Raw genomic sequence first — 14,129 nt, forward strand, 5'->3', positions numbered from 1 at the left:
GTGGCTGTGACTCTGTTTCGCTTTAGGTGGTCTGCAGTACAACCCTGGTAAGAATATTAGAAACTGATTTCACTGTAATTTCTACAGGTGCTCCTGATAAAGTGGCAACAAGTGAGTGTATGGCACTTTGCTGAAAGTGATTCATCCTTTGCAGAGCGTGAACGTCAGCACAATATTTGAAGACAATCTATTGAATAGTTGCAGAGATATTTCAGTCAAAGTGGCGGACTGACTGATCGTCCTACAGCCATGACGCTGCTAATAAAAAGATGCTCTGAAAAGGAAAACCTGCTGAAACTGTCGTACTGTAGGTCCAGATTTCTCCTTAGTCACTTGGTAAAGGTCCGCACAGTTCAAAGTATTCAGAGTCATACTTGTGTTCGGCCATGTCGCTGAGTTAGTTTGCTGTCTCTGTCGTGTCTGTTAGTCACTCACTCTACAGCAGGAACGGCACGTCACAGTACAAGCTCACTGTACTTCAAAATAAATTTTGTTTTCCACGAGTCACTTGCGGTCCTTTCAAAATAAACCCGGGACCCACCAGTTGTAAGGTGTCTTTGTTTCTGACTCTGTACGTTGTGTTAACTCTGGTCCACTAGAGGTTCCTGCAGCTCAGTGAGTGACAACAGTCCTCCGGGCCGCCAGCCCAGCTATTACCATCAATTCTGTCCATTTCTGGACCAAAGCGCGGCGCGTCTAAAATTTGGCCAAGCAGCGAGCGGCTACTAATGGCCAAGCAGCAGCAGGGGGAGAGCAGTCTGGCGCTCCCTGTCACTTGCACCATCTTCACGTTGGGTTTCTCCCACTCAGCGTGAGCAGGGAGCAGAAATGGGTCACCGTCGCTGTTGTTGGCTGCCCTGCTTGGCCTGCAGGATCTGGCACTGTGTGCCACCGCGCCAACATTCTAGAAGTCAAGCCTTGGAAACTACTCTGAGCCTCCAGGGAAGCAGCCTTTTGTTTTGTTTGACTCTAACAGGTCGCATGAATACCCCCCTTCTGCCTCCTGCCCTTCTCAGCTACCCTGCTCCCCTGGGCACTGTCCCAGCAGGCCTTGGGCATTGTAACTTCTCCCTTCTTAGTTACTCTCCCTCACTCTCCTTCTGTGTATGCTCTTACAAACACACACACAATCCATCTATCTCCCGTAAACACTCCCACTAAATCCTTGGCAGCAGACAGTGACCACCCTCTTTTCTTTCCTGCCCTCGCCCCCCTCTCAAGCAACCCCTTCTCAAATTCAAGATCAACTGGCTATGACATCATGTCTGGTTGCCGGGGGTAACGAGACAACCGGGACGTGACTTCTGTAAGGGCCGAAACTCTGTCGCTCCGTTCCCTCCATCTCCCCTCCTGTCCTGCCCTGCTGGTATCTTGTTTCCCCTTCTCCCCCTGCTGCAGTGCATCACGGCCGCCACTAGAGGGCACACGGAGCCCACTGTTGTCGCCATGAGAGCTCCTCCAGCCCGTCCTGTACTCACCACACACACTCTCACATGCTCTTTGTCTTCTATCACTTCTCTTAGCGCATCATCAATCTTCTCGTGTCATTTTCTGGGAGCCACATGTGAACTATTAATGCTGTGTGTTTGGGTTCTGCCTCCAAAAGTGAAACCATGCTTCAGACATTAAGTCCCGCTCGGTGCTGAACATCAAATGAGATGATTAAGAAAAGCATATGAAGACAGACGACATGGCCAAAAGTATGTACATACTCCCTATACTTTTATTACTGTTGGTGTGAGGCTGTTTTTCATGGCTCCCTGAAGCTGCCGCATGCAACAGTATTTGAGACAACAGCTTCCAACTCTGTGGGAACAGTTTGGGGAACACCTTGTTCTGTTTCAACATCACAGCGTCCTCGTACACAAAGCCAGCTCCGCACAGAAATGTTTTTACAGTTTGGTGTGTAAGAACTCGACTAGCCTGCACGGATCAGTGACCTCAGGCCTTATCGCCCAAAATCAGCTCCCGACTTCACTATAATGTTCTGTAGGAGCAAATCTCTGCAGCCAGGTTCAGGAGGCAGCTGGAGAGCCTGAAACCAGAAGCTGTTCTGGCAGCATGTTGCTCCTGAGCAGTGAATCTGGACCCAGACGTCGGATGTCCACCTACGTTTGGCCACATAGTGGATTAAAGGTCCAGTGTGTTGGGTTTAGAGGGATGTATTGGCAGAAATAAAACATAATAAGTCTGTGTTCTTTAGTGTATAATCACCTGAAAATAAGAACCACTGTGTTTTCGTTACCTTAGAATGAGACGTTTATATCTACATAGGGAGCGGATCCTTGTCCACGGAGTCTGCCATGTTTCTACTGTAGCCCAGAGCGGACAAACCAAAGACTGGCTCTAGATAGGGACATTGTTGTTTTTGTGTCAGCCACCGTAGTTAGCAGCATCTCTGTGACGGAATTTAAATCAACTGGTCTGTTTGTTTTAGAGAGGAAGAGATTTCGATAGTTCGGATAAAAACCTCCTGAACGTCTGGATCTTAAGTTATCAGAGAAAAAATGTGGGCACACATTAGCAGCTCATCTGCAACGTAGGAGAAACACTTATTTTTGAAAGTGAAACTGCTTTATTTACTTTAGTTTTTACCAGTTTAAATCACCTGCGGCCGTACTCACAAACATTCTGTGAACACTCTCAGAGAGCTCCTAACTCAGCCAAAAAGGTTTGAAGAGTCGTAGCTTAAGAGTGATTTGTCTTCAAAACGACTCTTACTAAGGAAGGGACAGAAACTTTTACGTTAGTGAGGAGACACCATTACTAGGTGTGATGGATTCTTTTAACAGATGTGATTGGTTGTCACAGACAGCCCCCTTTGTGAGCCTGTTTGGTGTACAAAACCAGTGGAAATGAAATGAACTGCTGACTATGAGTGTGATCACTCTGCGGATGGAAGATTGAGACAGATTCAAGTCATCACTGCTGCACTGATGCATTTTTACAGTTTTCAGAATATCTTCGTGTCGCGACCATTTTGTTTCTGGCGTTATATAATTAGGTGGGAAAAATGTTTTGCTCCCTAAAGAGATCGACCACACACATTCTCCCTGCACGATCTTATCTGTAGCATTTCATTTACTCGCTGTCATTCAGCGTTTGGGGAATACTGAAATCTTTGTGTTTCTACCATTTTCTCCTCCGATTCAGAAACTCCTTTTAAAAGTCCTCCTCCCTGCTACTACTTGGAGCCCTCTTAAGGTCTGATGACTTTATCTTTACAAGGACCTAGTCTTAACTTTAAGCGGAAACACCACAATTCTAAGAATGTTTGTAGAATTTCGTCACGAGAGCAACTCTTAGTACAAGGAAGCTTTGTGAATACGGCCCCAGGTCTTTTTGTTTTGGAGAGGAAGAGACCTCTGTGGATAATTCAGCTCCTGGTAAAAACCTCCTGAACAATAAACACTGAAGGAATTCTAACCAGTAGAAGTTTCAGCTGGTTGCAACTCCAACCCTCACTGCTAGACGCTGCTAAATCCGTCTAAATCTTACACACTGTTCCTTAAAGTTTTTGTCTGACACACTCTTCAGAGTTCAGGGAGATCATTCAGAGTAAAGGCTTATGAGTAACAAATAAATCAGCAGGATGATGAACGGTAAGAAAAACTGAGTGTGTGAAAAATGGAGGAGCAAAAGAAGACAAAGACCCGAGTGAGAAAGAGAGGAAGGGGAATAACGAGAGGAGGGGCAGAAAGGATCAGGAATGGAAGGGGGGAATGGAAAGGGAGGAAAAGTAAGAGGACGGAGGGCAGAGAAACAAGGGAGGGGATCAGCACAGCAGTTTCAGATGGTTTCCATGTGTGGAGGAGCAGAGCGGAGCTGAGCTGGCTCCAGGTGGGTGTGGTTGGACACTAATGAGAAAAGTACTGGTGGTAATGGAGGAGGCATAAGAACGAGGCGCAGAGCGGTGAGGGAAGAAGGTGAAAGAGGGAGAAAGTACAAGGCAGAGAGAGAAAATGAATAAGAGGGAGGGAGGAGAGCGGGACAAAGCTGAGAGGAGAAAGTAGAAGGCAAGAGGAGGGAAAAGAGAGGCAGCGCGGGAGAAGGCCTGCTGCCTGAAGGGTCGGCTCCATATGTGCCAAATAAACAGTGGAGCACATATGGTAAACCACACACGTACAGTAAAATACAGATGTACAAATGCACACACTGCCGGTGCGCTGTGGGATGGTGTGAGAGGAGAGGTGGAGGAAACCCAGCAGCAGGTTTCAGGGATTCGGGGAATAAGAAATATTTTGGCGTGCATCCACTCCGTTAATAAGTTTCCTGAGTTTGACCGGTAATCACAGTCAAAACAGACGAGCTTCCTCCCTACTCTCACACACAGAGACGAGCGTGTCCCAGGGTCCCTCCTACCTGTGTCTGCTGCGGGATGTTCAGAAAGTTGTTGTCCCGTGATCCGATGCCGACAAACCTGTTGGGAGCTGTGGCGCCTGGCGTGGAGTATGCTAGAGACACAGAGGAGAGACAAAGACATCAGCGCCGATAGTTAGACGAACAGATCAAAACTGGTCAACATGAAGCTACTGCTGTTAGCTCGTTAGCTTGGCATAAAGACTGAAACTGGGAAAACAGCTGCCTGGCTCCGTCAGGTGACAAAACTCCACCTCTACAGCTCCCTAATTAACACGTCATATCATGTTTGTTTTATCTGTACGTGTGAAAAAGACCACACTCATTAAACAGATGTGTCTGGCCATTAAATAGTCAGTAAAACCACATATGCTGGTTCCTACACTTCCCATAATGCAGCTCAATAGTGTTCTCTTTATTAGGTTCTCCCTGCCTGGTAAACGCCCATGACTTTCAAACGCCACGTCCACTGTCGTCTCCAAGCTCAAGCCAAGACAATTATTATTATTATCGAGGGTTGATGTCATTTTTTTAATGAAGCTTCATATTTATTATGAAGCATCATATTTTATGAAGTCGTCCCCAAAGAAATTTAAATCCTCGAATGAAATCCTTAATTTCAATAAAGTGATTTGTTGGATTAAATGAGCTGCGTTCACGTGGAGTCAGACAGACAGCAGACGAAAAACTGCTTCTGGACGGCACGGGGAAAACCAAATAGTTTGACAGAATGGCAGAACGGTAAAACAAAGCACGCATGACAATATGTTGCGAAAGAATGAAATAAAATATATTTATTCAGATTATTTTATGTAATTTCTCTAGTAGAAATTGTCCAGATTGTCCGTGTTTTTCTCTGTGTGTTGTGGAGGACGGCAAAAACGTAAAAATATTTTAACTCTGAACAAGAATGCCGTCCAACGTCACCCTTGCTGGAATTCTCTGCAGGCCTCTCCACTAAAATGATATCTGGTTTGCTGTCTACTGTCTCCTTGATTTCATGTGAACGCAGCATTTGTCTCTTTTTTTATATTAAACCAACTTCCTTTAATGCCTAAACACAATTTGTGGTGCTGTTAGACGGCCCTGTTCACACAGGTGTGTGCAGAGGACCAAACAGTTTTCTGACCACAGTGAAAATGCTGTTTTTGAAAAGCTAAAAGCCAACAAATATGGACTGAAGCTGAATATTTCATTGGATAAAAATGTGTTGTAAACTTATGAAATTATTACATCTATTTTTTTTTTTTTTTTTTTTTAAACACATTTTGACTTTTGGACTTTCTGGAGTTATTGGAAATGTTTCGATCATGAGTCGTAAACAAGCTTACGCAGCCACCACTGGAATCTACAGGGACTTTCGTATCAGGGACTCAGGCCTAGATCGACGTGTACTAAACCTCAAAGCCCAGTTTGTTTGATTTGTGTGAACACTGTGTATCGTACTCAGACAGGGACGGGGACTGCTGTTTAACAACTACAAGGTGATTTTAACCGTTTATGAAACTGTGGCGCTCTTTTCTACACCACAGCACGATAAAAATGTCACTGGGCTGTTGTTGCAAGTGTACTCAGGTACACAATAACATCATTAATGTCAAAGCTGAGAGGCGGGGGAGTGGCGAGGGGGCAATGGTACTCAGGCACAGTACAAATCAAAAGTACCTAATAAGAAAATGCCTTAATTCTACACATAGTATACTGTAAAACCTCAATTAAACGCTCAGTCCTTTTTACTTGCCCGGTGTGGCGACACATTTTGACAAATAAAGACCTGTCTAATTAAAGTCATCATTTATAAACACTGCGTAGGCACAAAACGAGGCCTGAAAGAGGCGTACGCCACTTACCACAGAAAAGTTGGGATCTATAAAATCATACTTGACGGGAGAAACTTTGACTCGTGCTTACTAACATTTTGGAGAGGGGAAATTGGCCATGCAGATGGGGAGGTGTAAACCTGATTGTAGAAACTGTTGAGTACTTTTTGGCGCTCGCCACTTTTGGCTTTTGTTCGCACGCACGTACATTTTTAGTGTGGATTCTATGTACTGTTTTATAAATGAAACTCCTGGTCTGCCAAGAAATTCATTTCTATAGAAGTTCTCCTGCTGGAGCTAACAACAGTCAGCTGTTTAGATGGCACAATATAAATGTTTAAACTTTTGTCAGTATGGAGATGCTATACGTTGTTAGCTCAATTTGATTCTCCACAATTAAACTGTTCAGTTCAATTTACTGAAACCATGAGCACCAGAAACAACCGTAATTCATTCAGTTTACAAGTGGTGACTCCTCTGAGGCTGTCACAAAGTCAGAATGTGTGTCTGTTCCTGGATTACCCTGTAAAGTATTCTTTTAGTTTGTAAGGGTCCACCGATCAACAGAATCAGAAGGGTTTTTTATCAAACTGAATCCATTGTTTTAACAGGATAAAGTGGTGTTGTGTCGTAACCCTCGAGTGTCATGAAACAAGTGTCATAAGGTTCTGTCTCTGTTGCGCTGTCTGTCGGAGTTAGATCAAATGATTGATTTGTAATTGATATATTATTGATATGTTATTCGAAGCTTCATTCTTATACAAGTAATATTCACACTGGTTCAGATTAAGAATTTGATGATATTTCCTGATCTTAGCTGAGCAACAGTTTTGTGCAAATGGAATTAAAAGCCTGTCCCAAATAAAAGCCTGTTGAGTTCAGTGAGTTAAGAAAATACTAGCCCGGGCTACTGACTGAAGTTTTACGGTAATACTAATAATATTAGCGTGGGCTAATCTTAAACATAATTTAAATAGAATGAATAGACAATGAAAAAAACAATTGAATTTGAATGATTTAAAGTTTGAATGTCAGCATTACAAATGAAGCTTCACACTATTTGGTACAGCCCTATGACTGGAGCTGTACCGTTATAATTCCAAGTGACAAATAAATGATTGATTGATTGATTGTTTTCTGGAACTAGAGTCCTCTCACTGTGAGTAAAATTTTTGCACTTTACTTTTTGTACAAATTAAACAAAGATGACATGACATGTTAATCTGTGATCTTTAGATGTGCAGGACAGAGCCAAGCTAGCTGTTTCCCCCCTGCTTCCTGTCTGTATGCTAAGCTAAGCTAACTGGCAGTAGCTTCACATTTATCATACAGTTATAAAGTGGTAACTCTTGCAAAGACAAAGGTCAAACTGTTCCCTTAGCATGTAATAATACACCATAAACCTACCAGATCACTGTTGTTAACTCACAAAAATTCAGATAAATTAATTCAGTGCTGCTATATTTCATTGAGGTCATCAAAACTCCACAGAGAAGTCTGCTGCCAAAATCTGGTATGCAAACTTAGATCTCCCTGAGTAATTAAATCCCGCAGATAAACTCAGTTGGACGTGATTGAGCACACCAGAATCCTGACACTGAGGATCAGTCAGGGGACATTTAAAACCCACTGGCATCAAAGCCTCTGACAAATTTAGGGCAGTTTGAGGAACCCTACGGACTCCAGCATCTGAATCTCACCGAGGGATTCAGGATGCAGTGTGCGGACTGGTGCGTATATGTGTTTGTGTGGAGGAACGGGAGGAAGGACAAGAAGGAGAGAGACAGAGAGGAAGAGGATTTGGAGATTTATGTGTATGGACATACACAGGATACATCCATGTGTCTCTAAGAATTGGAGTAACATACATAAGACATAAAAGACTTTGAGACGCTGACTGGGGGGGTACAACGCAAACACTAAATTTGAAGGAAAGCTAAAAACAAAAAAATTAAAGTGCTCCATCCAGTGCCCCTCCTATCACAGGTGAGGAAGACAAATGTGTTGTGAGAGAAGCCCCACGGTTGGACGGACATCGCCCCTTCACCTTTAAAACACACCCTGCTCTGCTCAACAATCACCAAACAAAAAATAAAATCAGCTCAACCAATGTCCCAATTTCTGCTGGAATATTTTGGAGTCCATATAAATTAACTGCCCTAAATTTGTGCTCGTCACAAGTAGGAATCAATTAATAATCAGGATATATATTTATATTTATTTCACAAGGTTTGCTAATGAGTCCATCAGGGAAAGAAAGGAGGATTTAGAGGGAGAAGAACTGGGTTGGTGATGCAGCTTCCACACCAGACAACGCTCAAGAGCCGCTCAAACTGAGGGGGCCTAACACAGAACCCTGATGAGAACCTCATGAGTCCTTTATGACAGATCCGTCTAACCAGACCTCTGGTGGCCTCGATCTACTCTGAGCTCCACAGTACATCCTGTGCCGGCTTCCACAGCCTTCCAAGGGTTAGAGGAGGTGAGATGCTGGATACACAGGAACAATGATGGCACGAAGTTGGAGGAAGAACAATGGCAGGGGTCTTTTCACTGGAGAGGGTTGGGATTCTCAGATTTTTTTTTTGTTTGTTTGTTGGTTTGGTTTTGAGAACGGTCTCTGTGGGGTCACTTACACGGAGATGCGGGCGAGGAGAGTCCGCCGTCAGGGGGCGTGCTGTTGGGTTTAGAGTCGGGCATAGGGAGGGGCACTGGGCGGGCCACTGGGGGAGGTGGAGGCAGCAAGAAGGAGCCTGGCATTTTGCTCTGGCCGCTCCCGTTTGGCTGCAGACAACACAAATAGGGTCAGGAGGGCGACATGCGACAATCCGCAGACACGGAATGAAAAGAGGACGCAGCTCGGGAGGCCAGGTCCAAAAAAATATCCATGACGGAGGAGGGGGGAGGCGATGGTGGAAGGAGGGAGAGGAGGTGGTGGTGGGGAAACAACAACCAAAGGAATGATGTATGTGGACGGCATCTTTTATGGAGGTGTGAGAAATAATAATCACCACAGGGTTTGATAGGAGTGGGAGCTGGAGCTTGAGGTGAGAGGTTCCACAGGGGTGGTCCGTGGTGGGTGGAGGAGGTGTGGAGGAGGGGGAGTGAGCAAATCATTGACTGGGTTCGTCCAGAAGATGGCAAGAAATCAAAACCATGGGAGAATACTCGTCTACACAAGCACAACACCACCAACGATACCAGCACCAAACAACCAAACTCCAACTAAAATCGTAACGGCTAGAGATGAGAACAGAAACACGATGACACAACACAGGACGGTATGCTTGGCTGAGGTGTGCCGTGACTGATTCACTCTCGTGCTGATGGTTGTAACTTCTGAGGGGTTGGGTGGAGCAAAGAAAATAAAGTAAAAAAAGGGAGAGGAGGGGGAACGTCGGGTCTGAAACAGCAAACGGCAAAATGACATCGACAAGACAATACAGAGATTTGTAGACCAACTGAATAAACACATATCTGGTGTGTTCATTGTGTTGCTGTGAAGTGTTTCCTGTGCATCTCTATATTGTATGTGAACATATGACACCATACAATAAGCTGCTGACATGCACTGTAGTGTGTGTACTAGTGCTAGTAATGCATGTGCTCAATACAACTTTAGATTTTAAGAGCGAGTCAGCGTTGACTTTTCTAAAATAGGCACTCATACAGATGCAAAACCAGGCCGTCATAAATTGAGTTTCATAAGCAACTGATTATCTAATTTTAAAATCGAAGTACATATAGCACTGACATCTGACTTTTTGTGGTTTAAATTCCCCTCTAGCCTCCTGCGACCCATCACATTTGGGTTTGCTGCACACATACTTAAGTCTATTTAACTTTAGCCCTGTTTCCAACAAACAGTTCAGTTCAGTTCGCTTTTTTTTCTGTTTCCACAGGGAAAAGTTGTGGAACCGTTCCTTAGCGTCCCCATGTTTGGTCCCCCCTCTGTTGGGGTACCTAGCACACAGATCTGGTACTAAAAGGTGGAGCTGTGAACACTGCAGTCTGATTGGTCAGTAGAGGACGGTGACTCTGCTCAGGGCTGAGTTGTGTCTGGTTTTGAGGCTCATGTAACCACTGTTCATACTGTGGAGAGTTTTATTAGTAAACTGTAACTATAAAATGAAAGGATGTTTTGCTGCCTCTCACAGCAGCTGGAGTCTGAGAAAAAATAACTTCATTCACTGGGCCGACTGCCGGCAACTTTTAAGGTGGAACGTTAACTTGTAATGTTACTCAATGCATGAGTTGATGACGTGAATCCATCAGCACACCTTAAATTTCACTGTGACAACTTTGACCATCACTTTAGTTTTTATATGACACACACTTTTAGTAATGACTTTAAAAATATAGATTCATTTGGAGCGGATTATGTGAAGGTCATATATTCTAATCCTCACTTCCTGTGGGCTACAGCAACACTAAACCCCTGAGCTTGCCTGAGAAGGACTAAATGCACAAAGCTGCTATTTTTAAATATCCCATGGAGAGAGACTCTCACTGCAGCCTGTTCTATTTTGTTGTGAAAATGTGGGCGTGCAGCCTCGTTCTGTGGACGATAAACCAGGTGCAGACTGATAAAGGAGGAAATACAGTGAGTGCTGGACGGAGCAGTCAGTGACAACAACCCCGCCCACATTTAAGAGCACTGTCTGAACAGGGTCTAGGTACCATGTCTGAAGGCTTACTGCTGGTTCCAAAGGGACTGGACTGAAATGGTTTGGTGAAAAGAGGGCTTTAGGAACTTTGAAAATTTTTCTTTAAATGAGATTTTTTTACGTTCACACTTCAAATTCAAAATGAAAAGCTCAAAAATCAAAGCTACCAAGGATCAATCGAGCCTGAGGGAATCAATCAGTCAAGTTCTCTTAGCAGGTTACACCAAGTCAGATCAGTCACATGATCCATGATTAAAAAAACAAAACAAAACAAAACAAAACAAAAAATTGATTGTGATTTTTTTTGGAATTTTCTGAATCTGTGAGCCTGATGGGAAAATAAAGTCTTTGAAATGTGAAATTTAAAAGAGATGTTAAAGAGGGAAAATCAAAGCACAAACAGTAACACAGATGGTTTTTAATATTTCCAATGCTATAAAATCAGTGGTATTTAAATTTCAAACCTGGTATTTATTTGTTGTTAAATTTCACAATTAGGTAAAGAGTTGCTTTTGAAAAATCTAATTATGATTGTGGCCTTTTTTTGCTTCTGTACAAACATTTTTCCACTAATGTACTTATTTATTTTTCTACATCCAGTGGTCTGTTAGAACCTTTTCTTATTGTTTCATTCACTTTTACTACAAGAAAATCCTGCAATACTAATGCAAGCTAGTTGCAAGGTGTGGCACATCTGTAGATTCTGTATAAATTGCGCTTTTTCTTATAAAGTAAAAATGTTTCTCCTCTATGGCGGCAAACCTTACCTGTCCGGCGGCCTGCCCCGAGCCATCGGCACAGACAAACTGCACGAATTCCTTCAGGGGGTCTTGTCCAGGGTGGTGGTGGTAGCGGATGGTTGGGTGGGTGAAGTAGGGGCTAGACTGCTGGATGATGGAGGGAGATGGGAAGTGCAAGGCCGAGGCTGAAGCACGGGGACTCCCTGCCAACAGAGACATCTCTATTAGAGAAACACAAGTGGAGAAAAACGCTGAGAGCGAGACGAAGACATGAACCACTGAAGTCCTACACAGTGTTTCAGATGGGAGAGATGTGCTGAGTGATTAACCAATGACAGCAGGAACATCACATCACATCATCACTGGAAACAGTAACATAGAAATCTGGTTTTAAAATGTCGCACATGAAAGGAATGTTGTTTTTCCAAGAAAAGCTTATTTCGAGTTAATAAGCTATTATGGGCATTGCTCATAATGTTTTATGATCGCTCCAATAAATCTATACAGCTTTATGGAGGAGATTTAACACACACACACACACACACACACACACACACACCTTCACATGTGCACAGTCACACAGACGTCATAACAAGTCAACACCACTCAGACCTGTACACACAGGCAGATGCCGCACACACCTGAATGTGCACAAATTCAATAGATGCTATATTCTGAAATCAGATCCAAAGAGCTTGCAAATAGAAAAAGCACAAAGAGATCTTTGAGTACTGTCTTAAATTAGCCGCTCTTAATGCCTGCACGCCTGTGTGCTGTTTTGAGGGTGTGATTCATTGGCGTTGATGTAACTTGGCATCCAGACGGTAAAGCCGTTTTTCATCTGACACATTTTGTTTCTATGACAGAACTAATCTGTACATTCACACTGTATGTCTAAGTTGATGCTTTTCTGTTAATATGCTTTGGAGCCTCATATCTGTCCATGAATGTGTGTGTGTGTGTGTGTGTGTGTGTGTGTGTACAGCAGGTGTGAGGATGCAAAATATATCGGCATTAGGCGGCTAATAAGCTTACAGAAAAGCATCCCCTTCTTCTTCAGCTTTACAAGAGAGCAGAGCTGAATGTATGTGTGTGAGGTGTGAGAGGGGAGCAGTTGGTTGAGCCCTACGACCAAACACAAAGCCCTCTCTGTCAGACCTATATCCATTACTAAATCTCCTTGATTTGTATTAGAAGCCTGTTCTCCTCTTCGCCGTGCCAGTCTGACACCCACCCCATCCAATCCAGGCCCCCCAGCTGCCCACATTGGGCTGCCAACACTCTTTGGTTCTTGCATCTTATACATTGTGTGTGTGAGTGCACTCCATGAGAGTGCCAACCCCGCTGCATTACCCCCCAGACAGGGGCCTGTGCCTCTGAGCCCAGCAACACCTTGCTCCCATGCCAGGCTGCCTGCTCCCCAGTGGAGCTGTCTCCCTGCTTCTATTAGTCCCCTACTAATCCCATTAGACACTGGGTGAAGGCCAAACACTCTGGGGGTGTGGGGGCGGGTTGGGAGTGGGGTGGGGTGGTTGGTGATGGTGGGGGAAACAGGATCAGAGGGAATCCCTACACCCCCCCATCAACTCTCCTCTCCCTCTTCAGCAGTGGTTCCCATCCTTGGTTTTGTCTGATGAACCCCCACAGCCCCGTCAGATGAACCGAATTACACATTTGTTCATTTGGACTGATTATAAACTGCATGGTATTTAACACCACTGATTATAAAGGACAATTCATATTTCTGTACAACTGAAATTCCAATGTTTAGGTCTATTTGGTCAAGTCTGCATTCATACAACTACTCTGTGGCAGGAGATGGATATTTCAACTATTCACTGATTACTTTCAGCTTTTTCCCCATTCATCTGTTACTTAATAAATCTTACTTTTAGCTAAATATTCTAACCATTTAGTCACAACTTTCATCTCTGTCAACCATGTAACCATTACTTTCAAGCAACTATTTCCATTCTTTTAAGCTAAACATTTCAATCATTTATCCACTACTTTAGCTAACTAGGCTATTTCAACCATTTAGCCATGAATATTTAGCAGAATATTTCCCTATGTATCAACTATTTTTGACTAAATATTTCAACTATTTATCCACAACTTAAAACTAACAATTTCAGCCATTTAGCTTTGACTTTAAACTATCTTAACCATTTAGCCATCACTTTTGGCTATTTCAACCATGTAACCACAACTTTTAGCTAACTATTTCAACCAGTTAGCCATAACTTTAGCCACTATTTCAGCCAGTTAGCAGTATTTCTTCAATCTGGCCATAACTTTAGCTAACTATTTCAACCATTTATCCACAACTTAAAAGCTAACAATTTCAACCATTTAGCTTTGACTTTGAACTATCTTAACCATTTAGCCATCACTTTTGGCTATTTCAACCATGTAGCCACGACTTTTAGCTAACTATTTCAACCAGTTAGCAGTATTTCATCCATCTGGCCATAACTTTAGCTAACTATTTCAACCAGTTAGCCATAACTTTAGCCAACTATTTCGTGAACTGCTCATTGGTT

General features: G+C 43.4%; 1 protein-coding gene across 17 annotated transcripts in view; it reads right to left on the minus strand.

The window, feature by feature from the left end:
* nfixb (nuclear factor I/Xb) overlaps positions 1 to 14,129 on the minus strand; it is a 221,532-nt gene that overhangs the window by 11,003 nt on the left and 196,400 nt on the right. For 12 of the 17 annotated variants that reach the window (XM_049561072.1, XM_049561064.1, XM_049561066.1 and 9 more), the window contains 3 exons: positions 11,614 to 11,789; positions 8,816 to 8,963; positions 4,363 to 4,454 (listed from right to left, as the gene is read on the minus strand). In XM_049561072.1, coding sequence (XP_049417029.1) covers positions 4,363 to 4,454; positions 8,816 to 8,963; positions 11,614 to 11,789 — 416 coding nt within the window. Of the gene's footprint in view, positions 1 to 4,362; positions 4,455 to 8,815; positions 8,964 to 11,613; positions 11,808 to 14,129 lie in introns of all 17 variants that reach the window. The other 5 variants (XM_049561076.1, XM_049561074.1, XM_049561077.1 and 2 more) reach the window with 2 other exon arrangements.

Source organism: Epinephelus fuscoguttatus, linkage group LG19, assembly GCF_011397635.1.
Source record: "Epinephelus fuscoguttatus linkage group LG19, E.fuscoguttatus.final_Chr_v1".
NCBI classification, from domain to species: Eukaryota; Metazoa; Chordata; class Actinopteri; order Perciformes; family Serranidae; genus Epinephelus; species Epinephelus fuscoguttatus.